Here is a 25,855-nt window from a genome sequence, read left to right as displayed (position 1 = left end):
CACCCTCACACTTTATACATATGCCCCTACTTGACACCCCCCACTTCCCTACCCTATACCTATGTTCACACTCTACCTCATATAAAGACCTACTCCCCAAACCCCACCTGCCCCTCCCCACACAATGTCCACACACAAAGGCCTGCACAGACCTCATCCGTTCATGTAACTAGGAGTTATATGAACTGAAAGCATACAGGCTCAGAAGGGAATTTAGTTCTGCTATGTACTGTAGCGTAGTGGTTACGAATCGGGCTGTGAACCTTAAGGTCAGCAGTTCGAAACTACCAGCTGTTCCACAGGAAAAAGATGAGGCTTTCTGTTCCCGTAAAGATTTATAGACTCGGAAATCCTGTACAGGATTGCTATGAGTAAGAACAGACTCCACGGCACATAACAACAACAACATGTACTATGTCTGCCTTTAGGCAAGTATTTAGGCAATTTCAGTCCTTAATTTCCTCATCCATATAAAGAGAGGATAATAAGAGTAATAAATGATAAGCATTGGATCGTAAGGTCATTTGAATCCCAAGGTCAGTGGTTCAAATTCACCAGCTGCTCCTCGGAAACCCTATACAGGGTCGATATGAGTCGGAACTGACACGACAGCACTTAACAACGCTAATGACAACTGCTTTACAGGGCTGCTCTAAGAACGAAGACAGAGAAATCATGGAAAACACTTTGCACATTACTAGCATATGCCAACATCAAAGACTAAATGACGAGGTTATTTTTCATGTCTCCAAACCCTGGAGGCCACTGGGAAGAGCTCAGGTTCTGTGCTTGACACTAAGTCTGAGACCTAGACTCATCGCTTTATTTTCCAGGACCTCACTTGCTGTTTCTGCCAAGCAAGGACCTCAGGATAGACAACGTCTAAATTCCTGTCCAACATTAAAGGAGCGAACAGCAAACACAAATCAACTGAGGGTTGATGTACAAAATCTGGCCCCAGGTGGATACTTGGATAGGTTTTCATGAAACACAAATGGCAAAGAAGATAAAATAATAATTCACTGCACAGAGCACAAGGTGCCCTGGTGGTAGAGTTGGCTGCTAACGGAAAGGTCAGTGGTATCAAACCATTAGCCACTCCACAGAAGAAGATGGGTCGCCTCACTGATTCAGTTTAAGAAACCCTAGGAAGCAGTTCAATTCTATCCTATAGAGTGCTATCATTCAGAATAGACTCAATGGCAGTGGGCGGTGGTGGTGCCCAGAGCAGGCTGTGGTTCCTATACAGAGGGCGCTGGACTCCAACATGGTGGTCGTGTGCTGTCCAGTCAGTTCCAATTCATAGCGACCCTGTATAGGGCTTATGCAGAGCAGCTGGTAGTTGAGTTTGAATGGCCAACCTTGCGTTTAGCAGACCAGTGCTTATCTTACCCTACCACACCAGGACTCCAGGAGGAGCAATATTTGTGATCCAGTTACAAATATTCATTGGGTTGTTCATGCCCATCTTTCTTTCTCATTTGCACTCATACTAATAGAAACAAGATTGGAAGTGCCCAAGAGGGTCAACTGACATCATTGGCTTATTTCTCCTTGAGTTTGAGATAGAATTAAGCTTAACGGAACAGGAAAGAAAAGAAGATGTGGGGAATGGAGCAAGAAACAGGTGATGAAAGTCTGGAAAGAAAAGACCTTCAAGTAGAGAGAGAAAAAAACTGCAAATTGAGGAAAAGCACATGAATGGAAGGAACTTCAGACCAGGTGTACACCTTTCCCACCTTCCATCAAGACACAGTCTGAAGACAACCTGATACTCAGCAACAAAGGGACCCTGTAAGCAGTTAACGACCACCCTCTTGGGGGTGGGTCCACGGAGAGATAGCTCTCCTGATGACCAAGTTGGAACTGGACAGAACTGAAGCAAGGTAGGGTTCAGGGTGGGGATTTACCTGTAAGCACTGTGTACAACATTTACACGTATGTCCTAGGAAATGACATGAGACACCACATCTGTCCTATCAGGAATGAGCCTGGTAGAACCCTTCCCACCCCCGACCCCCTCCTCCCCACCAGAAGGAAATGAGAGCCATACTATACACCTGGATCCACACCTTCATGTAGAGGTGATACCACGAATACACCTCCAGATTCTTAGATGCAGCTATGAGTCAACAAATAGCTACATGAGACAGATATGGACCCCTTCCAATGGGGATGTCATTCTAGTGGAACTAGAATGGAAACACACAAGTCAGGACAATAATGAAAGTTGTTTTTGTCACAGGGATATGGAGGAAAGAAACATTAGCCCTGAAGAGGGATGAACTAACGGCTTCACTAATCAATCATGCCAATTTACTAATCTTTAATTCAAGGTCATGCTTTCCCCCTTACAGGAAAATAAGAAACGAAAGGAAATTTCTGTGGTCCTACCAGGAGCCCTGGTAGCGTAGTGGTTAGGAATCGGGCTGCCAACCACAAGGTCAGCAGTTTGAAACTACCAGCTGTTCCGCGGAAGAAAGATGAGGCTTTCTGCTCCCATAAGGATTTACAGCCACGGAAACCCTGTACAGGGTCGCTGTGAGTCGGAACCGACTGGACGGCACATAACAACAAGTGCTAACTCAATCCAGCCCTCCTCTTACAAAGATTGCTGTTTCCTGCAATGTTGACCCAAACTCATCTTTCAGAGCCAAGATGCTAACATTTTCCCAGGCTGATTTCTAAAGTCTCTGTGAATGAATCTACAGGAAAACAGAGTAAGGACCAATGGATTCTCTAAAACAACTAGGGTTGCTCCCCCAATAACTCTTCATAGTTTAAAAAAAAAGCAGAGGGAAGTCCATGAAACCTACCTGTGGTTTTCTAAAGCTAATTTTTCTCTTTTACATAATGGAGAACATGCTACTTGTTTTAGAAAATACTCATTTTCTCCTCTACAATTACCCAGGTCCTACTTTGGAACAGAGCACACCTACACAGGCTAGCTTGGTAAATTCTATCTTAAGGTGACATCATCTGCTATTTACCAGCTGCGGAAGGGCCACTTGCCACAGTTTCTATGAAGATGCCACCCCCCCCCCACTCCTCTAGCTCAGAACTGTAGATAGACAACCTCTGAAGTAAATCAAACAGGAAATCTGCTCAAACTGGGTCCTCTGAGAATTACATTGGATACTTTACTCCATCCATGCTATAGCAAGTTCAGGGTGGATCTTATCATTTTATACTTCCCCTATTAACTTGAAGAACATTTAAGGGGAACACAAAAGTATTCAAAAAATATTTAACAGGAACACCATTTTTAAGTTCCTCAAGGATGTCAAAACTGCCGGTTTGTGGTCGTGTAAAAAGACCTGGAGTTACAGCATTTCTCAAGCTGAAATATCTGAAGAAAAAAATCTGGCCTCCACTTACAATAGTCAAGCATTCTATGGACAAAATACTGAATGATGCAAAAAATATCAAAAGAAGATGGAAAGAATACACAGAGTCACAGTACAAAAAAAGAAATGGTCTATGCTCAACAATTTCAAGAGATAGCATATGATCAAGGGTTAATAGTACTGAAGGAAGAAGTCCAATGTGTACTAAATGCATCAGCAGAATAAGGCTCTGGGAATGATGGCAAAAAACTGAAATCTTTCAATGAACTGTGGCAGCACTCATCTATGCCCCAAATTTTGGAAGACAGCTACCTGGCCAACTGACTGGAAGAGATCCATATTTGCATCCATTCCAAAGAGAGGTGACCCAATGGGATGTGGAAATCACTGGACAATATCATTAATATCACATGTAAGTAAAATTTTGTTAAGGATAACTTCAAAATGGCTACACCAGTACATCGACAGCGAACTGCCAGAGGTTCAACTTGGATTCAGACAAGGATGTGGAAAGAGGGATATTACTGCTGACATCAAAAGGATCTTGACTGAAAGTAGAGAATGCCAGAAAGATGTTTGCCTGTGCTTTATCTACTATACAAAGGCTTTTGACTGTGTGAACCTCTGGGATAGTGCTGTAGGATCAGCGCTGGACTGCGAACCATAGATTAACAGTTCAAACCTACTAGCTGCTCCTAAGAAACCCTATACAAGGTCTCTGAATCAGAACTAACTCGATGGTACTTAACAAAATGGACTGCTCTAAGAACAAATAAATATGTCTTCAAAGTACAGCCAGAATGCTCCTTCGAAGCAGTGAGGCTGAAGAATTCAGCTTTCATTTTTTGGACAAGTTGTCAGAATATCAAGCTTGGTCAATGAAAAAAGAAAAGAAAAGAAAAACTCCCAACTAGATGGATTGATACAGTGGCAGCAACAATGGGCTCACAATTGTGAGTATTGCGTGGGACCAGGCAATATTTCATTGTGTTGTGGACAAGGTTCACTATGAATCAGAACATACTCGACAGCATCTAACAACAAAATCCAGGACATTTTAAGGTGATCCCTTTCAGAGCAGTTAGTAATGGAAGACATGCACCATCTAGTTCTACTGGTATCAGGGTGGTGGAGGCTTAGGTTCGCATGTCCACTGAACTAACTGCCTCTATGGGTCTTTGATTTTCTTCCTGACAGGGGAAGACCAATAGTTACACTTTGGATGGCTACTCATAAGCTTTTAAGATCTCAATTGTTACTTACCAAACTAGGATGTAGAACACTGCCTCTGTGGACTATGTTATGCAAATTGACATTGGTGTCCCTCAAGGCTATGGCCCTCAGCCCTCAGGCCCAGTGGCCCTTTCCCTCAAGGTGTATGATTATGGCCAGCCAGTTTTCATAACTTTGCCCTCTACTATATTCATGGATATATTTGCTGTATAGGTAAATACAAACATAGAAATATCCTCTGTCCAACCTGTATACAAAGGGGCTTCAAAAACATCATGGAAAAAATGGAATAAAAAGATAATGGAACTGATCCATGAACTTTTTGACGTTCCCTCATAAATTCATGGACATAATCCCATTTTCCTTCCCAAATTGCTGAAGACAAATCAATGTCCACCATGTAAGAAGCATGACCCTATTCCCAAGTGCAATAAATAAATCCCCCTCTAAAAGCCCATTTTGATTTCCTGCATAGCTCCAGTTGCTCCAAGCCCCAGTCTCCTGACCGCCTCTGTAGCTTTTTGCTTCAATTTCTCCTTGAGAGCTGGACCCCGACAAGAGGAAGTATAAAGTGACTAAAGTGCTTAGAATCACAGCTGCAATGTCTTCTGAACCCTCCTGTTTTTAAATTTTTGACTAAAATTTGGGATTTCTTCTAACATTGATGGTTCTAATAATTAAGTCAAACTTAAGAGGCTTTTGAGGATATGGGGTTTGGGGCAAATCCTTCTGGGGACGGTGTTCCTATGTCCTAGCATGTTTTCAGCTGGAGAGGGCTGAATGGAGGTAAACTATGCTCCAGCTCTGTCAGTACAGGTAAGCCCTTGCTTAATACACAAATTCAATTTAAAGAACAAACTATTCACTTCCAGGAGCCCTCTACTGATAACTGGATCCAGGACCTAGTTGGATTCTATGGGCACACTCTTTTCTTTCATAGCCACAGCACACAATAACCCAAACAAAATTTCCTTTCAGTCAAATGATGTCTACCTAACTGGGATTTGCTTCTGATGTTCATTTTTTTAAAAAATAAAGCCTCTTTTGAAACCAAGATATCTGGAAGAGAATAAAAGAGCTTTACATATACATTCTCTACCAGAACTGTGAGCTTCTCTATATAAGATAAGGCATTGATTTTTTTTTTAACTAGAATATATTTCATGTACAACTCACAGAAGGAGCTTCAATGCCTTCTCTTTGTGACTATTATATGTGCCATCCATAAACAAGGCACTAAGATGAATAAACCCTTAATTAACCATTTTTCTAAGAACATCAATTAGACCCAAAGGGCTCAAGTCCATAAATCCATGGCTATTTCCTTGTGGCTACTTTTTTTCCCAATTTCTTTTAGAAAAATACTCTAATTAAAACTAAAACTAGCCCCAAATGTACCATTGACTCAATCTGGGCAAAGTTCCCAACTTTGTTGACCCCAGGCTCTTAATTTTTTCTGATGACGTTACCTTAAGCTCTTCAGTTTCAGAAATTCAGTAAACCTTGTTGTTGTTTTTGTCAGGTGCCGTCGAGTCGGAACCGACTCATAGCGACCCCATGCACAGTAGAACGAAACAATGTCGGATCCTGGGCCAACCTCACTACCACTGCCACACCTGAGTCCTTCAATGAAACTACCTGGCCAATCCATCTCGTGGAGGGTCTTCCTCTTTTTCTCTGACTCTCCATCTTACGCATCAAGACATCCTTCTCCAGCGACTGTTCCTTCCTGACAAAATGTCCAAGTAAACCTTAGAACTCAGTAACTTTTACCTTAGAAATCATAAAATCACATGCTGCCTAAAACAAATTAGCTACTTATGTTTTTAAAGATGTCAGGTCACACTGGAAACTAGTTGTAATTTCCTCAAATACAAGTCTTTTACTAAAAAAAGAAATAAGCCTTTGTCCACCTCTAACCTGAGTTTTACAGCCCAAAGAGGGGTAAAAGATAACAATACAAGAATTATTGTGTGTCCCTAAGAACCCCTACATAGAACAGGAGATCAAAGTTCATTCTTTTACTACAGTCCCCGTGTTCTCTCCCCAGCACTAACTCTGGAATTGGAAATACATTAGATTTTTAAATACTGTTGAAGTGAAGGTTTACTCCTTAGAAAAAACATCCAAAGGTCACCAATCCCAAGCAAAATACTGACCTTAGGTCCAACGGTAATATTTTTTAAAAACTGGGGTAGGAAAGCTGTGTATGAAAGCTGTCAACTTTACATTTGGCCAAGTAAGAGCACGCTGTTGCAGTTGTTAGGTGCCATCAATTATATTCTGACTCACAGTGACCCCGCTGCACAACAGAACAAAACACTGCCCAGTCCTGCACCTTCCTCACAAATGTTATTACACTTGAGCCTACTGCTGCTGTCACTGTGCCAATCTACCTTGTTGGGGTTCTTCCTCTTTTTCAGTAATCCTCCACTTTACCAAGCACGATGTCCTTCTCTAGGGACTGGTCCCTCCTTAGAATATGTCCAAAGTATAAAAGACCAAGTCTGGCCATCCTGACTTCTAAGGAGCATTCTAAATGCTCTTCTTCCAACACAGATCTGTTGGTTCTTTTGGCAGTCCATAGTACTTTTAATATTCTCCTTCAACATCATAACTCAAATGCATTAATTCTTCTATGGTCTTCTTTATTCATTGTCCAACATTCACATGCATTTGAGGTTATTGAAAATACCATGGCTTGGGTCAGGCGCACCTTTAGTCCTCACACTGATATCTTTGCTCTTGAACATTTTAAAGAGGTCTTCTACAGTACACCTGCCTAATGCAATGTGTCAGATTTCTTGACTGCTGCTTTCATGAGTATGGAAGACTGATCTAAGCAAAATGAAGTATTTGACAACTTCAATCATAAATAAAATCATTTATCTTGATTTTATTTATTGGTCCAGTGGTGAGGATTCTTGTTTTGTTTACATTGAGATGCAACCCATAGTAAAGACTGAAGTCTTCATCATTAAGCATTTTAAGTCCTCCTCGCTTTCAACAAACAAGGAGGTGTCATCAGCATATTGCATGTTGGTAATGAGCTCCCTCCCATCCTGATGCCATGTTCTTCTTCATATAATCCAACTACTCAGATTATTGGCTCAGCATAGAGAATAAATAAGAATGGTGGTAGAATACAAACCTGGCGCACACCTTTCCTAATTTCAAAACATTCAATGTTTCCTTGTTCTGTTCGAACAACTGCCTCTTGGTCTATATATAGGTTCTTCATGAACACAGTTAAGTAGTCCAGAATACTCATTCTCCACAATGATGCCCAAGGCGTGTCGTGATCTACACAACTGAAAGCCTTTGCCTAGTAAATAAAGCATAGGAAAATATCTTTCTGGTATTCTCTGTTTCAGCCAAAATCTATCAGACATCAGCAATGATATCACTCATTCCACGTCCTCCTCTGAATCTGGCTTGGACCTCTGGCAGTTCTCTATCAATGTACTGTTGCAGTCGATTTTGTATTACCTTTAGCAAAATTTTACTTGAGTGCATTATTAATAATGATTGTTCAATGATTTCCGCATTCTGTTGGGTAACTTCTCTTTGGAGTGAACACAAATATGGATCTCTTTCAATCACTTGCCCAGATAGCTGTCTTCCAAATTTCTTGACATAACTGAGTGTTTCCAGTGCTGCATCAGTTTGTTGAAGGATTTAAATTTGTATTTCATCAATTCCTGGAGTCTTGTTCCTTACCTATGCCTTTAGTTCATCTAGGAGTTCTTCTTTCAGTATCGTTGGCTCTTGATCCTACGCTGCCTCTTGAAATGGTTAAACATCAACCATTTCTTTTTGGTACAATGACTGTGTATTCTTTCCATCTTCTTTTGATGCCATCATTCAATATTTTGCCCATTGTTGCTAAGTGCCATCAAGTCAGTTCAGACACAAAGTGACCTTGTATAGGGTTTCTAAGGTGTGACTGGTGAGTTTGAACCACCAACTTTGTGGTCCAATGATTTATCTCACAGCCCCACACCAAGACTCCATTTTGCCCATTAAGCCTTTCAATATCGCAAATCGAGGCTTTGATTTTTTTTTTCAGTTCCCTCAGTGAGCAATACTGAGTTTGTTCATCCCTTTTGGTTTTCTAGTTCTAAGTCTTTTCACATTTCATTCTAATATTTGACTTTGTCTTCTTGAGCTGCCCTTTAGTTTTCTATTCAGCTCTTTTACTTTGCCATTTCTCCACCTGCTTTAGCATCTCTACGCTGGAGAGCAAGTTTCACAGTCTCTTCTGACATTCATTTTAAAGGTGTTTTCCATTTTTTTTTGGTTTTTTTTTAATGACTTTATGCTTTCTTCCTGTATGATGTTCTTGATACCATCCCACATCATCTAGTCTTCAGTCATTTATGTCTAATTAATCAAATCTGTTCTTAAGATGATCTCTATATTCAGATGGGATATGGTCAAGGTCATATTTTGGCTCTTGGTGACTTAATATTCTTCAGCTTCAGCCTGAACTTGCATGTAAGCAATTAATGCTCTGTTCCACAGCCTGCCTCTGGCCTTATTTTGGCTGATGATATGGAGCTTTTCTAAGTCTCTTTCCACAGATGTAGTCAATTTGATATTTGTGTATTCCATCTGGTGAGGTCCACGTGTAAAGGTAGTCATCTTTTATGTTGCTCACAAAAGCAATTTGCAATGAATAAGTCATTGGTGCTGCAAAATCATATCATGTGATGTCCAGTATTGTTCTATCACCAAGGTCATATTTTCCAATGACTTATCCTTCCTCTTTGTTTCCAATGTTTGCATTTCAACTGCCAGTATGATCAATCTTGATTACATGTGTAATCAATTTCAGACTGAAGAATTTGGTTGCTGTTGTTAAGTGCCATCAAATTGGTTTTGACTCACAGCAACCCTGTATAGGATTTCCAACAAGCAGCTGGTGAGTTTGAACTGCCTACCGTGTGGTTCAAACTGGCCTTGCAGTATAGTGCTTTATCCTACAGCACTCCAGTGCTTTATGCTGTAGTGCCAAATCAGGGCTCTGAAAGAATTTGGTAAAATTCTTTAACTTCATTATCACTGGCTTTAGTGATTGCTGTGAAAATTTGAATAATAGTAGTATGAACTGGTCTTCCTCATTGGGATCCTGGTGTGGCGATGTGGGTCTTCCTTGTAAGCATATGGATAGTATCCTATTGCAGACAACATTGTACTCCAAGGTAGACCTTGAAATGTACTTTTTGTGATGGATCTATTCATCTTCACTATTCCTCTTCAATTTGCCATTCCCAGCACAGGAAACCATGTTGTTGTCAGATTCAAAATGGTCAATGCCAGCCCATTCTCATCATCACTGTCAACTCTACTTGGAAGAAGAGTTTTTTGAGCCTTCAAACCCAAGGGGCTCATCTTCCGGCACTACATCTGACAATACTTCGGTGCTCTTCAAATTGTGAATATTCCGTATTCTGGTGCTGACAGTGTTGCACGGCTATTTATACTTTTTCAGTGACTAAATATTTGGAAGCAGTCTGTCTCTCCTTCGTCCTTAGGCTTTCTCAGTCTTCAAGCTCAGCTGAAACCTGTCTACCACAGGTGACCCTGCTGGTATTTAAAATGGCACAGCTTACAGACTCACAGCAATATGCAAGCCACCCCAGTACGACACATTGACAGTCTTCAGCATTCATGGCTTTACTTTCACAAATATATGATGCTTGGTCTGGCCCATCCTTAGTCCTCAAACTGGTATTTTTGCTTTTGAATATTTTAAAGAGTTCTTGGGCCACAGATTTGCTTAATGCAAAATGTCCTTTTATTTCCTGAGTTCTGCTTGCATGAATGTTGATTGTAGTTCCAAGAAAAATGAAGTATTTGGCAACTTCAATCTTTTCTCCATTTAACAGGATGTTATTTACTAGTCCAGTTGTGATGGTTTTTGTTTTCTGTACATTGATATACAAGTCATACTGAAGGCTATAGTCTTTGATCTTCATCATTAAGTATTTTAAGTCCGTTTCACTTTCAGCAAGCAAGGTTGTATCAGGTGCATATCACAGGCTGTTAATGAGCCTTCCTCCAATCCTAATGCTGTGCTCTTCTTATAATCCATCTTCTCAGATTATTAGCTCAGCTACGTATTAAATAAACATGGTAAAAGAATGCAACATTGGCACACACATTTCCTGATTTTGAATCATTCTGTATCCCCTTGTTCTGTATGAACAACTGCTTCTTGGTCTATGTACACATTCCTCTTGAGCCCAATGAAAAGTTCTGAAATTCCCATTCTTCGTAATGTTTTCTAAAGTTTGCAATGATCCACATAGTTGAAAGCCTTTCCAAAGTCAATAAAGCACAGGTAAGCATCTTTCTGGGGTCCTCTACTTTCAGCCAATCCATCTGATGTCAACAACAATTTCCTTAGTTCCACATTCTCTTTTGAACCTCTGTTGATTTTGAATTATCTTCAGCAAAATAATGCACTTAGATGTGATATTATAGATACTGTTAAAATGACTTCCATGTTCTTTGGCTTACCTTCCATTGGAACAGGAAGGATATGACTCTCTCCCAGTCAGTTGTCCAGAGAGCTGTCTTCCAAATTTCTTGTTATAGATGAGTAAACATCACCAACACTGCATCAATTGGTTGAAACATTTCAATTCCAATTCTTGGACCCCTGTTTTTGCCAATACCTTCAGTGTAGTTTGGACTTCTTTCTTCAATATTATTGGTATCTTGTCATTTGGAACCTATTAAGATGACTGAGGATTAATGGTTGTGACGCTATAGGATAAGTTCTTGACCTCAAGGTCTGTCTGAACATCAAGGTCAGCAGTTCAAACTCAATAGCTGCTCCTCAGCCACCCTACACAGGGTCAATGGGTTGGAACTGTCTCAACAGCATTTAACAGTTGCAGCAACAAGATGACTTTACATTGGCCAATTCTTTTTGGTACAGTGGCTTTGTGTATTCCTACCATCTTCTTTTCATGCCGCCCATATCATTTAACATTTTGTCCATAGAATAATTTAATACCGCAACTCAAGAATGGAATTTTTCCTTAATTCTTTCTGCTTGAGAAATGCTAAAAGTGTGTTCTCACCGTTTTGGTTTTCTAACCCCATGTCTTTGCAGATTTCATTACAATGCTTTACTTTTTCCCTTTTCCAGCCATCATTTGAAATCTTCTCAGCCTCTTTACATCATCGTTTCTTCTAGTTACGTTGCTATTCCCTGTTAAGTGTCTTTGTGTCAGTTCTGACTCATAGAGACCCGTTACAGGGTTTCCAAGGAGTGGCTAGTGGGTTTGAATTGCCAGCCATGCAGTTAGTAGTCCACTGCTTATCCTTCAGAACTACATCAGGACTTTTAGTTCCTCTGTATTCTAAAGCAAGTTTCAGAGTCTCTTCTGACATGCATTTTGGTCTCATCTTTCTTTTTTGTCTTAGTAAAGAACGTTTTCTATCTTCGTGTACGATGTTATTGCACAGTTTACAAGATCTTGGATCATTAATGTTCAGTGCATCAAATTTATTCTTTATATGCTATCTAAATTCAGGTGCCACCACTAATCTGTCACTTTGTAGTGCTGTGATGCTGGAAGCTATGCCACTGGTATTTTAAATACCAGTAGAATAGCTTCCAGCATCACGGCAACACGCAAGTCACCACAGTATTTAAATACCAGTAGGGTCACCTATGGTGGGCAGGATTCAATGGCGCTTCCACACTAAGAGAGACAAGGAAGAAGGAGAGGCAGACTGTTGATGAATGTTTTGCCACTGAAACCCTTATAAGTAAAAGTGGAACACAGTCAGAGAGCTGTAAGATGAACACCTTCTGAACAGCAGCAGAACATTGTCAAATATAGTGTCATAAGATGAGCACTGAAAATACACTTGTGGAAGAGCTGTCTCCTTCAAGTACAATTGACTATAATGACAAGATTGGAGCCAGCCTTTAGAACCTTCATTTGCTGATGGGGCACAATTCAAAATGAGAAGAAACATCAGCAAACATCTACTGAAAATTAGAACATGAAATGTACAAAATATGAAGCTAGGGAAATTGGAAGTTATCAAAATTAAATGAAAGACATAAAGATCGATTAGTGCACTGAAATAAACTGTTACTAGCCAATCTGAATCTGACAATCATTTGGTTTACTATGTCTGGAACAGCAAATTGAAAAGGCATAGAGTCATAATGATCATTAAAAGGAACATTTCAAGATCTATCTGTGATAAGCTAATATCCATACCCCTACAAGGAAGCTAGTTAGTACTATTACCCAAATTTACCCACCAACCTCTAAAGCCAATAATGATGACATTGAAGAATTCTACCAACTTTTTCAGTTTGAAATTAATCAAACATGCAATTAAGATGCATTGATAATTACTGGTGATTGGAATAGGGAAGTTGGAAACAAAGAGGAAAGATCTATCGTTGGAAAACATGGTCTTGGTGATAGAAACGATGCTATAGATCACATGATAGAATTTTGCAAGACCAACGCCTTATTCACTGCAAATACCTTCATTCAACAGCATAAATGGGTATTACACACATGAACCTCACTAGATGGAATAGGCAGAAGTTAAATTGAAACATTTGTGGGATGAGATTGTGGAGAAGCTCAGTATCATCAGCCAAAACAAGGCGAAGGACCAACTGTGGAGCAGACCATCAATTGCTCACATGCAAGTTTCGACACTCATGGAAGCAGCAGTCAAGAGATCAAACAATGTATTGCATTAGGCAAATCTGCTGCACAGGAACTTTTTAAAGTGTTGAAGAGCAAAGATGTCAGCTTGAGGACTAAGGTGTGCCTGACCCAAGCCATGGTATTTTCAATAACCTCATATGCATGAGAAAGCTGGACAGTGAATAAGGAAGACCACAGAAAATTGATGCCTTTGAGTTACGGTGTTGGAGGAGAATATTGAAAGTGCCATGGGCTTCTAAAAGAACCAATAGATCCGTTTTGGAAGAAGGAGGCCAGGATGGCCAAACTTCATCTCTCATACTTCGGACATATTGTGAGAAGGGACCAGTTGCTGGAAAAGGATATCATGTTTGGCAAGGCGGAGGGTCGGAGGAAAAGAGGAAGACCCCCAATGAGATGACTGGCCAACTGGCAGCATCAATGGACTCAAGTGTGGCAACAATAGTGAGGTTGGCCCAGGATTGGGCAGTGTTTCGTTCTGCTGTGCATAAAGTCTCACTATGAGTCGGTGCCGACTCGATGGCACCTAACAACAACAACAGTGAGAAAAATATTGAATGGTGCACAAAGCATCAAAAGAAAATGAAAGGAACACAGAGTCACCATATATTTAACCATTTCAAGAGGCATCATATGATCAGGAGTCAATGGTACTAAAGAAAGAATACAAGCTGCAATGAAGGCATTGGTAAAAAATAAAGTTCCAGGAATTAAAAGAATACACATTTCCATCTTTCAACAAACTGAATATGACACTGGAGACACTTACTCATCTATGACAAGAAAATTGGAAGACAGCTTCCTGTTCAGCCAAATGGAAGAGATCATATTTGTACCCATTCCAAAGAGAGGTGACCCAACAGAATGCAGAAATCATCCATCAATATCATTAATATCACATGCAGGTAAAATTGTATTGAAGGTACTTCAGCAGTGCATCAACAAGGGAAATGATAGAGAAATTCAAGCCAACTTAGATGTGTACATAGAACTAGGGCTATCATTGCTGATGTCCGATGGAAGTTGACTGAAAGCAGAGAATACCAGAAAGATGTTTACTTGTGCTTTATTGACTATGTAAAAACTTCTGACTGTGTGGATCATGTCAAATTATGGTAACATTACAAAGAATGGTATGTACAACACACTTAATTGTGGTCATAAGGAACTTGTACACACACTAGGTTCTGTTGTTAGACCAGAACAAGAGAAACACTGACTGGTTTAAAATCAGGAAAGGTGTGTGTTAGGGTTCTATCCTTTCACTATACTTATTCGGTCTGTATGCTGAGCAAATAATCCAAGAAGCTGGATTAAATGAAGAAGAACATGGCATCAGGATTAGAGGAAGACTTATTAACAACCTGTGATATGCAGATGATACAATCTTGCTTGCTGAAAATGAAGAAGACCAAAAATACTTACTGATGAAGATCAGAGGTTTCAGCCTTCAGTATGGACTGCACCTCATGGTAAAAATTAAAAAATTAAAAAAAAAAATCCTCACAAGTAGACTGATAAATAGCATCATGGTAAGTGAATAAAAGATTGAAGTTGTCAAAGACTTCACTTTGCTTGCATCCAGAATCAATACTCATAGAAGTAGTGGACAAGTATTCAAAGAATGACTGTATTAGGCAAATCTGCTACACAAGACCTCTTTAAAGTTTTCAAGAGCAAAGATATTAGTTTGAGGACTAAGGTATGCGTAACCCAAGCCATGGTATTTTCAATGGCCTCATATGCATGAGAAAATTGGACAACGAATAAGGAAGGTCAGAGAAGAATTAATGAATTTGAATCACAGTGTTGGAAAAGAATATTAAATGCACCATTGACTGCCAGAAGAACAAACAAATCTGTCTTGGAAGTGCATCCAGAATGTTCCTTAGAAGCAAGGATGGAGAGACTATGTCTCTTATACTTTGAGTATGTGATCAGGAGAGCGCAGTCCCTGGAGAAAGACATCAGGCTTGGCAAAGTGGAGGATCAGCAGAAAAGAGGAATATTCCCAAGAAGATGGATTGCCACAATGATCTCAAATGTAATAACGATCGTTAGGATGGTGCAGGACCAGGTGGTGTTTATTTCTGTTTTGCAGTAGGTCACAGTGAGTGGGCACCAACTCAACAGCATCTAACAACAACAACAAATTCAAGTGGGACATACTCAAGGTCCTATTTTAGCTCTTTAAGACTTGTTTCAAGGTTCTTCAGCTTCAACTTGAACATTCGTAAGAGCAATTAAAGACATATTCTGTATTTAGCACCTGATCTTGTTCTGACTGATGATACTGAATTTCTTCATCTTGATATAATCTATTTGATTCCTGTGCATTCCATGTGGCAAGGTCCACATGTGCAATAGCCATTTATATTGTTGAAAAAGTATTTACAATGAAGAAGTCTTGCAAAACTCTACCATGTAATTTCTGGCATTGTTTCTATTATCAAAGTCATATTTTCCAACTGTCTATCCTTATCCTTCACTTCCAACTTTCACATTCAAATTACCAGTAATTATCAGTGCATCTTGGCTGTTTGTTTGATCAATTTCACACTGCAGAAGTTGGTAAAAATCTTCAATGTCTTCATCTTTGGTCTGAGTGGTTAGTATGTAAATTCAAATAATAGCTTTATTAACTGATCTTCCTTGTAGACCATATGGATATTATGCTATCTCTAACAGCACTGAATGGAGCTCTGGTAGCGTAGTGATTATGAGTCAGGCTGCTAGCCTCAAAGCCAGCAGTTCGAAACTGACACCTGTTCCACAGAAGAAAGATGAGGCTTTTTGCTCCTGCAAAAATTTACAGTCTCAGAAACCCTATTCAAGGGAGCTAAGAGTCAGAACCAACTCCACAGCACACCACCACCCCAACCATCACCAACAGTGAACTTCAGGAAATTCTGAAATGGTCTTTTGCACAGTGAATGCAATGCTATTTCTCCTTAATTCACCACTTCTGGCATAGGAGGTAATATGATTGATTAAAATGGCCAATGCCAGTCCATTTCAGCTCATTAATGTGTAGAATATCGATCTTAATGCCTTCCATTTCATTTTTGACAACTTCCAATTTCTCTAGAGTCATACTTTGTATATTTGTATTATTAATGGATGTTTGTAGCTATTTCTTCTTATTTTGAGCCATGCCAGAAAAGCAAATGAAGGCCCTCAAACATTGCTCCATCCACATCGTCAAGGTTGATTCTACTTTGTGGAGGCAGCTCACATCCTACCATCTGGATACTTTCCAACTTGAGGGACTCATTTTCCAGCATTATTTCAGACGATGTTATACTACTATTCATATACTTTCAGTGGCCTTTGCTTTTTTACTTGCACAAGTGGACTGCCATGCTCTTTTTCCTAGGCTGTCTTAGTCTGGAAGCTCTGCTGAAACCTGTCCACCATGGATGACTCTGCTGGGATTTCAAATACCAGTGGTGCAGCTTCCAGCATCTATATCTGCAATACACCACCACAGTCTGACAAACTGACACATGAGTTCTGATCATAGACTTTAGCTTTATATATATACATAAAACTCTTCTTCATGCGTCTCCTTTTTCTACAAAGCAATAGTAACAACAACACAGGGTGACAGCTAGGAGCCACGGACAAAGATGCATTAAGCCGTTCATGAGAGTGGACGAATTAGGAGAGTGAAGACACATAAATCAAAGTATTATCAACAAGAAAAAGGATACCAGTAGAAAAAGAAAGAGCCAGTGAGAGAAATATCCTGTGGAATGTGGAGGGCAGGTAAGGCAAGCTATGTGGGTCAGTCAATGGTACCTTTTGCTACAACTTCTCTGCTCAGCCCTATACCTCAGACGTTTCTCCAGGTTAATTCTCCAACAAGTAAAATATGGGCAGCTGCTAGCATGGCTTGCACCTTTCTGTCAACACTACTCTGAAAATTCTCCCAAGGGTAAGCGTTACAGATGGGAAATAAGAAGGCCAAGGGGAGTCCTGGTGTGGCGCTGTGGGCTAATGTGTCAGACTGCCAAGCCGCTTGAACTGCAAGGTTCATGGTTCAAGTTCACCAGCTGCTCCACGGAAACCCTATACAGGGTCACTTTGGGTCAGAACTGACTTCACAGCACTTAACAACAACACAGGGTATTTGCTTTTGAACAAGGGGACAGGATATGCCAAGCCTGGAAGTGGCTTCAAATAATTTACTTGCTATACAGTTAATTCAACTGGAAATGAAAACTAAGATTCAAATTATGACCATGTTTCTTTCAGTAGATCCTCATTGACACACAACAAATTTGTTTTCAAAAAGTTAAATCTATCGTGGGATATCATTGTAGCTGAGTGAACATAAAGTTTTTCCTGTAAGAAATCTCAGTGGAGAACACGGTCTCTTTATCTCAATTGAGAAACCATCTCAGAAAAGTACCAGTGACCTCCTGCAGGGTCCCAGCAGACAGGGAAATGACCATCCAGACCATATTTCCAGAGCCCAGTTTTATTCAGGCTATCATCTTCCTACTTGTCTTCTGATAAAAAGCACTCCCAGAGCCAGTATTGGAAATATGGCCCACAACTACCATCAGCTTATTCCAGACCCCAAGGTCATAGTACCTGGTTCCAAATGGTCACATGACCTAAAACAAATAAGCATCAATAAAAAAAAGGAACTTTTTAAAACTAAAAAGAAGGAAAAATCTTTTTCCACTGTGTGGTAGGCCAAATTATAATAATAGCTTCCAAGAATTCCATCTCATGGTATTTCAATCAAATACGAATCCAGGCACCTCTGTGAAGGGATTTTGCAGGTGTAATTGCAGTCCCAAATCAGAGCTTATCAGGTGAGGCCGTTAATAACAGAGTTTTTTTAACCAGAAACAGAGAGAGTCAGAGCACAAGAAGGATTTGACATACTGCTGCTGGTTCTAAGATGAAGAGGGTCACATGATAGGAAATGCAGACAGTGCTTGGAATCTAAGAGCAGCCCCCAGCCATCAGCCAACAAGGAAATGGAGAATTCAGTTCCACAACTGCAAAGAACTGAAATGAGCGAAAACCCTAAATAAGTATGAAGTGGATTCCTTCACGAAGGAACTCATCAAGCCAGCCCTGATTTCTGACCTACCTACTTTGACCTAATAAATGGGTATTGTTTGAAACTGTTAAGTAACCTTGGAAAACTACTGTTGTTGTTGCTAACCACCCTCATATAAGCTCAGACTCATGGTCACCCCTTATACAATGGAAGGAATTGGTCAGACTATTCTGATCCGTAGGACTTTCACTGGCTGATCTTCAGAAGTAAATTGCCAGGCCTTTTTTCCTAGTCTTTCTTAGTCTGGACGTTCCCTCGAAACCTTTTCTTAGCAACATATCAGCATACAAGCCTCTACTGACAGACAGATGGTGGCTGTACTGAGGTGCACTGACCAAGAATCGAACCCCAGTCTTCACATTTGTTGTTGTGAAGTGTTAACTCATAGCAACCCTGTATAGAGGTTTAAACTGCCAGCATTGTGGTTAGCAGTCCAGTGCTTATCCTACAATGCCACTCCAGGGACTCTAGACTCCTGCAGGGAAGACAAGAACCATCAAAACTGGCACATGTTGGAATGACTAGCTGTAAAAATAGTGTGTTCCTGCAGAGGGGTACACCCAATGATGAAGCCAATAAAGGAAAACAAACCTAAGAGGTGGCAAGAGATGCCATCCACATGACACGTTTATAATCCCTGGGACTAGCCAAGCATAAAGCCCAGCGCAACCCTAAACTTTCAGCAGTGTAAGTCAGTAAAGGCCTGTTATTTTTAAAGCCAGGTTGGATTGATTTCCAGTCACAAAGAATTCCAGATACTTTGAAAAAAAATTAGCAATAAATTCTGAATTTAAGGTCCAATCCTATCTACTGGATTTACATTTGAAAAAAGAAATAAAGCTTCGTATTCTTACAGAAATAATATTTAACCAAATCAGGACTATCAAAAGTCTAAAGAAACCTCTTACTAGACAATTTTCTCTAAATTACAATTATGTAAGGAAAAATGCATCTTGAACAAAACTCTAAGTACCAACTTGAGGTCTGATAAGTCTTTATGCCAAAATATTTGTATGCTAATCAATGGATGGCAATGGAAACACAATTAAACCTCCATAGACACATAGACACATGGACACATGCATATCCACTGGGAGCTATTCTGCTTTTAATGCAATTAAAGTGATCAGTCTCAGGCTTTTTGTAGTCTTTAATGTCGAAGCTAATGTAGAACTACTACAACTACCACAATTCAACAAATGAGGTAGCATGTGAAGAAAAGATGAATTTTTCTTATCAATTTCAGGTGGATGAATCTTTATTTATTTTTTTCATACTCACCTAAATAAAACAGATGTCTCTTGGTAGAATAGGACTGATAATAGATTCAAGGTTTAACTTCTTGTCTTGATGGTGGTTGTTGTTATTCAGTGTTGTCAAGTCAATTCTGACTCACCCTAAATAGCGTTTCAGAGGAGTAGCAGGTGGGTTTGAACGGCAGACGCTGTGGTTAGCAGCCCAGTGTTTATCCTACAGTCCACACTAGGACTTCTTATCCTACTTGGTGGAAGTGGCAGGTCATGGCATCAGTTCTGACTCACAGGACCCTGCATAGGGTTTCTGAGGCTATAAATCATTATGGGAACAGAAAGCCTCATCTTTCTCTTGCGGAATGACTGCTGACCTCGAAGTTAGCAGCCCAATTGGTAACCATTACGCCACCAGAGATCCTTCCTTATCCCACACAGAAGAATCCAAAAACGTAATATAACTTTGTTGTTGTTAAGAGCCGTCTAGTCAGTTCCGACCCATAATGAACTTGTATTGGGTTCCCAAGGAGCAGCTGGAGCTTGAACTGCCGACCTTGCAGTTCAATCAACTTTGCAGTCCAGCCTGTTAACCCACAGCGCCACACCAGGACTCCTAATATAACTAAGGTGACAATAAATTCAGTTGTAGGTCACAATGGGAGAGATGAATACGTGAGGAGGTTCTCTTTACTTTTAAAATGTTCAAAAACGTGTGGCAATAATGTATATGGTCAGCCAAAGTTAAGCAGAAATGGCAGAATTCACAGGGTAGAGAAAAGAAAGCAATCCACACAAAAGCCTCTGAGTCACAGACATCGAGGCCATGGGATCAGAGAAGACAGTGGCATTGTCTTCCATAAAGGCAAAATAATTGGCTGACTGAGCAGTGAGAATCAAAAGACTTATGGTAATCCACCTTTTCCAGTCCAGCCTACTGCCTCCAAGAAGTGGAGTGTAGGAAAAGGACATGATTTTTTAAGGTGGAGAAAATTCTAACCACTTGTTTGGTCTTCAAGAAAGCTGGCACAGTTACACTGACTATGACATTTTACCTGGTAACCAATAAAACCTACTGTTTCTGCCAGAAGCTGATTCTACTTTGGGTCCTCTTAGAATTTATAGAATAGGGTCAAAACATTTTAGATGTTGTATGAGCCAACAGGGCATTTTAGAGATGTGTTTTAACTCAATGCCTGCTTCTAAGTTAGAGAGTTGCTATGAGCTGAAATCAATTCAACAGCTCTTAATATGTAGAATTACCAATAACATGTTGGATAAGAACTGGACTGCTAACTGAAAGGTCAGCAGTTCAAACCCACCAGCCACTCCTTAGAAACCGTATTCAGGATTGCTATGAATCAGAACTGACTTGCTGGCACATAACAACAACAGCAACAACAAATGTTCTTATCAATCAATCATCCCATTTGAAACTTTTATCCAGCAGAAAACATATGCAAAGGACACAGATAGCTGACTTCAATTTGGTTCTGGAGACATAAAAAAGCCAGCATACTTGCTTGGAAGCATTTCCCTTAGTGACCTCATAAATTTTGTTGTTGTTAAGTGCCCTTGAGTCTTGGCCACTTGAAACCCTCACCATCAGAACTGCAGGACTGATTAGTGGGCAAAAGACAAGGACACCCTTTCCAAGACTGACCATCTGCTTCTTTATGCTTGATATATCTCTCTTAGGTAAAACCATTAATCCATGGCAAGATTTGTTTTTATTTTTTTTTAAAAAACGTACATACTGGCTCCTTAGGCCTGGAAAGAATAAACTGTAGAGTTAGTACAAGACAGCACATGACAGTTTCAGAGCCAACAAGCCTCAAAGCCACTTGGCATATGTCTTGGCTTACCACTAGGACCTTCAAAGTCCAGGTAAAAAGGGAAACAGAAATGAATATTTGTTCACTCAGCTGACGTTTGCTTTATCCATCCAAGTGTCTCTCTGAAAATGAAGCATTTTCCTTAGTACAGAGACAATGAATATTTTTTGAGATAATCATTTCTTCCGTAGAATCATGATGTAAGAACTGGATTAGGCAAATGAAAAATGGCAGAACGAGGAAGAACACTCAGAATGACGCATGGTTTCAGACCACTCTTGACGAAGGCTGTACTATTTCATATCTTGGATTGACCTCAGTTCTTCACTATCGATAATGTGGCCTCTCTCCCTTGTGTAAAGTTGATTAATAATGACAATAAGGGCTTATGTGTCTTTTTATAGCACAATTCATTATTTACTTCCCCAGCCAGGCATGCTGATGGTTAGCCTTGGAGATATCTTAGCCGCAAGTAATGCAGGGAAATTTGTCTGATCCCATCCTTGATGGGAATGTATGACTAAATTATTCTATGGTGGTGGTGGTGGTAGTGTGCTGTGGAGTCAGTTCCGACTCATAGCAACCCTGTATAGGATTTCCGAGGCTGTAAATCTTTACTGGAGCAGAAAGCCTTATCTTTCTCCTGCGGAATGGCTGGTAGCTCCGAACTACTGATCTTGAGGTTAGTAGCCCAAAGCTCCTTAAATTATTCTATAAGTACTGGGAAAATATAAATGCAGAGAATGAGTGAATGTTAAAAGAGCTCCCTTAACCCAATGGAAAATATCCTTCTCCAGTTTTACAAGTAATACACTAAAAGACGTTGATTTTAATGTACTATATGAGGCTGTTGCTGTTAAGTGCTGTGACGTTGGTTCTGACTGACAGTGAGCCTGTGTATGGTTCTGGATGTTGAAATCTTTGCATGAGCAAAAAGCCTCATCTTTCTCCCTCGGATCAGCTGGTCGGCTCAAACCACCACCCTCATGATTGACATGTAAGGAATACTCCTGTTCTAAGTCAGCTGTTTGTATAAATACCAGAAAAGAGCTCATTGTGATTAAAAAAAAGAAAGAAAAGAAACAATGGGATAGTGTTACAGAAAAGAGAATGAAAATTACAACTGCATGCCAAAATGTGGAAGAATTGCACAAGGTTGAGCAAATGAAGCCATATACAAAAGGGTACATAGAGCCAATTTCTAAAATGCTCATAAGTGGCAAAACAAATCTGTCAGTCTGAAGAATAATTACATGGTCCTCATTTATTGATAAGGCCAGTGTCCTCTCCCCCACACCCTTGTTTCCCCTCCTACCCAGAGGATCACTGTCCAACAGGCATCCCTGGTATATGTATGGTGTGGCAGCCCCCCTTCCCCACTATGCCTTCCCAACCACTGAGTGGCAGCAAGGGTTGGGGGCAGTGGTAGTGATGGTTGGGTGCCGTTTGTCTCCCACCCTGCACTGGGATCCCACTTGACCTCTAATCACCCCAGCTCCACAATTCCATGCAGTTGTCCTTCCTTCTCCCAACCTTCCTACCTCCCCCCACTGACCTCCCTAGTACCTCCCCTGCCCATCCATGACCTCACACTGTTCCCCCATTGCCTGTGCTCTCTGTGGCTGGACTGAGACATTGTAATACATCATTGAGGGGCGGGGGGGGGGGAAGCAGACAATGCCATGGCTGGCAGTGGCCCCACATAGTTCCCAGACCACTGAAGGCCCTGCCTGAGGATTTTTTCATAGTTTTAAGTGCAAAATATCAAATAATGAGATCATCAACATGTGAGAAGTAGTTATATTCTTAGAGGAGTATTGACTGGAAGAAATTACAAAGGGATTTCTAAGTTTTTGATTCTTGGTACTGGTTAAACACTTTGTAAGAATTAATTTGGTGTACACTTAAACAATTTTTGTACCTTTCTGTATGCTTTTTCTATTTAAATTAAAAATATGACATCAGTGTTTTCCCTCAATGTTCCACAGTGTCCTGATGCCTAAAGAAATGTCACTTGAGGTTCATTCCACAAAAGAGTTTCATGGCCTATAAGTTCAAGAAATGCTTGGGAAAACTCAGTTAAATATATACCCACTCTATAGGATGTTTCCACTGCTGAGTTTGAACACGGGCCCTTCACATGGACTTTTCCCAACTACGCTGCCCTCTTCTCGTGTCTCTGAGGTCTCTTCCAGTTTCCAAGTTTTCATTACAACAGAAACAGCATGAAAGAATGTGAATCGGCACACAGTTTACTCTCAGAACTGGCACAAAGCCACCTTGAGCACATACAGTGAATATAAGCAGGCGGGATCAGCAGTGCCACCTTTTCATAGGAAAGGGCACCTTTAACACATAGCACTGCCCTTTTGGATGCACAGCTCCATTCAGCAGTGAGTGAGTGCATTCTGTGTAATTTACAAACACGACAGTGAAAGGATATAGGAATGAAACTTTTTGCAATAGTGATTTAAGAATGCTCTGGCACTTTAGCGTTTTCATCTGTTTCTAGCTCACAAATCAGAGTTTCTCCCAAATACTTGAAGCATATCACAAGTTGACTCTTGTAATCACTTCGTTTTTCTAGTCACTTATGTCAAAATAAACCATTGCTTCTTCACATTTAGCATTTTGCTCTTCACAGTAGGGTAGACAGCTGTGTTCATTGATTTAGGCTCTCGTCTCTTTTCTTGTTAGCATGAGTGAGACTGTGAAATGTACAGGCTGTCTGCACAAAGGAATAACAAGCAGCATTCTGTAATGTTATCTTTAGGACATTTTTTACTACGTTAGTTACTTAACAACCTGGTTTCACCAGGCAGTTGGCTTCCCTTTGGCTGTTGGTTTCTGTCAAGCTCTAGAGTAAAGAATAAAAATAAAGTTGCCTAAATTCCATTAAATAATTTTGGGGAGGATGACAGAGGGATGTTGTTGTTGTTGTTGTTAAGTGCCATCGAGTCGGGTCCGACCCATAGCGACCCTGTACAGGGTTTCCGAGGGTGTAAATCTTTACGGGAGTAGAAAGCCTTATCTTTCTCCCGCGGAGCAGCTGGTAGTTTCGAACCGCTGACCTTAAGGTTCGCAGTCCGATTCGTAACCACTACGCTACCAATTCCAAATAAGCAATTTGCCTAAAGCTCATCATTCCTCTTCCAGTCGTCTGGACATCAAATTTCATCATTCTCTTTTGCTATGATCCGAATCAGACATGCCACCCACTGATCCTTAATTACATCATGAGGGGGAAAAGAAGCTAGACTGGGTGTTTTAAACCACTGTCTTAAGCCAAGATATTTATAACAGTGTGATTCTAACAATATTATATTGATTTCCAATAGTATAATTAATTTATTCAAAGAAAATCTAGGGCAAGCTAATTAACAGTGTGATATCCAGGTTGATGGGAAACCACTTGGACTGAGAATTATGGCTTTATGTTTCAAAGTCCACTAAGCCTGATTATTTTTGAAGCTGCAAATACTATTAGGGAAATAAGACAGAGACAGAGGGATAGATGCAAATAAACTAAAGAGGAAATTCTGCAAATGTTCACTGTCACAACATCATTATATAAGTGCAACAGAAGAATTCCTGGACTTGGTTTATAGTCAAGACATGGGGGCAGTCCTGCAAATAATATTTTACTAATTTTTTTTAAATAAGAAAATAAACAGACATCATTTTTCTTCCAGCATATGAAAGAAAAAATAAAGACAAAAAATGAAAGAGAAAGAAAGAAATTTCTATCTTTTCTTCCCTTCCTTCTTCTCAAATAATGTTTCAAATGTGTTTTATCTAGAATAAGGAAAAGCATTACTAACTGAACAATGAAGTTCAAGTCTGGCGTTTCACTTAAGGGCAAAAAAGACTTTAAAAAGTTTTAGTCTGAAAGAATTCCTAGTACTGCAAAACAAAACAAAACAAACAAAAAAATCTGTGATTAGCTAACGCACATTCATACAAGTAGCAGTAAATGCTCTTACCTCATTAAAGTCTTGCCGAGTTTCCAAGGCGTCCTTTGGCCAGATGGCAGCCCTCTGGTCTATTCTAGAAAATACAAAAGAAAATTATTGCCATTTAAAAGAAGCCTTTCCACAATTCACATATGAAGCTAGTGACTACAAATGTGGTCATGCTCACTGACTATACGATAAAATCTCCACTTAATGGCCTTCCCCATCTCCTCCCACACTCACCCCTGTCTACCACATTCCAATCTCCCTCGTCTTCTGTTTCCTAATGGGAAGTGTTGTTCAAGCCTTTGTACTGGTGCTTTGTACAGATTGCTCTTTACCCAGATCATCACACACCTGACTTTTCTCATCACTTTCACATCAGCTATGCATCTCTGTCACATCCCCAATGAGGCCTTCTGACCTCGCTAACTAGAAGC

At 40.2% G+C, this 25,855-nt stretch overlaps 1 protein-coding gene across 4 annotated transcripts in view; it reads right to left on the bottom strand.

Moving 5' to 3' along the window:
* The window catches only part of FAM13C (family with sequence similarity 13, member C), a 189,943-nt gene that overhangs the window by 59,662 nt on the left and 104,426 nt on the right, over positions 1 to 25,855 (bottom strand). For all 4 annotated transcript variants that reach the window (XM_006831093.1, XM_006831092.1, XM_006831095.1 and 1 more), the window contains one exon: positions 25,446 to 25,509. In XM_006831093.1, the coding sequence (XP_006831156.1) occupies positions 25,446 to 25,509 (64 nt within the window). The remainder of the gene's footprint in view (positions 1 to 25,445; positions 25,510 to 25,855) is intronic.

The sequence above is a fragment of the Chrysochloris asiatica genome, unplaced genomic scaffold (genome assembly GCF_000296735.1).
Source record: "Chrysochloris asiatica unplaced genomic scaffold, ChrAsi1.0 scaffold00003, whole genome shotgun sequence".
NCBI classification, from domain to species: Eukaryota; Metazoa; Chordata; class Mammalia; order Afrosoricida; family Chrysochloridae; genus Chrysochloris; species Chrysochloris asiatica.
The sequence above is the reverse complement of the archived record's forward strand: the minus strand, read 5'-3'. Positions and strand labels throughout refer to the sequence as shown.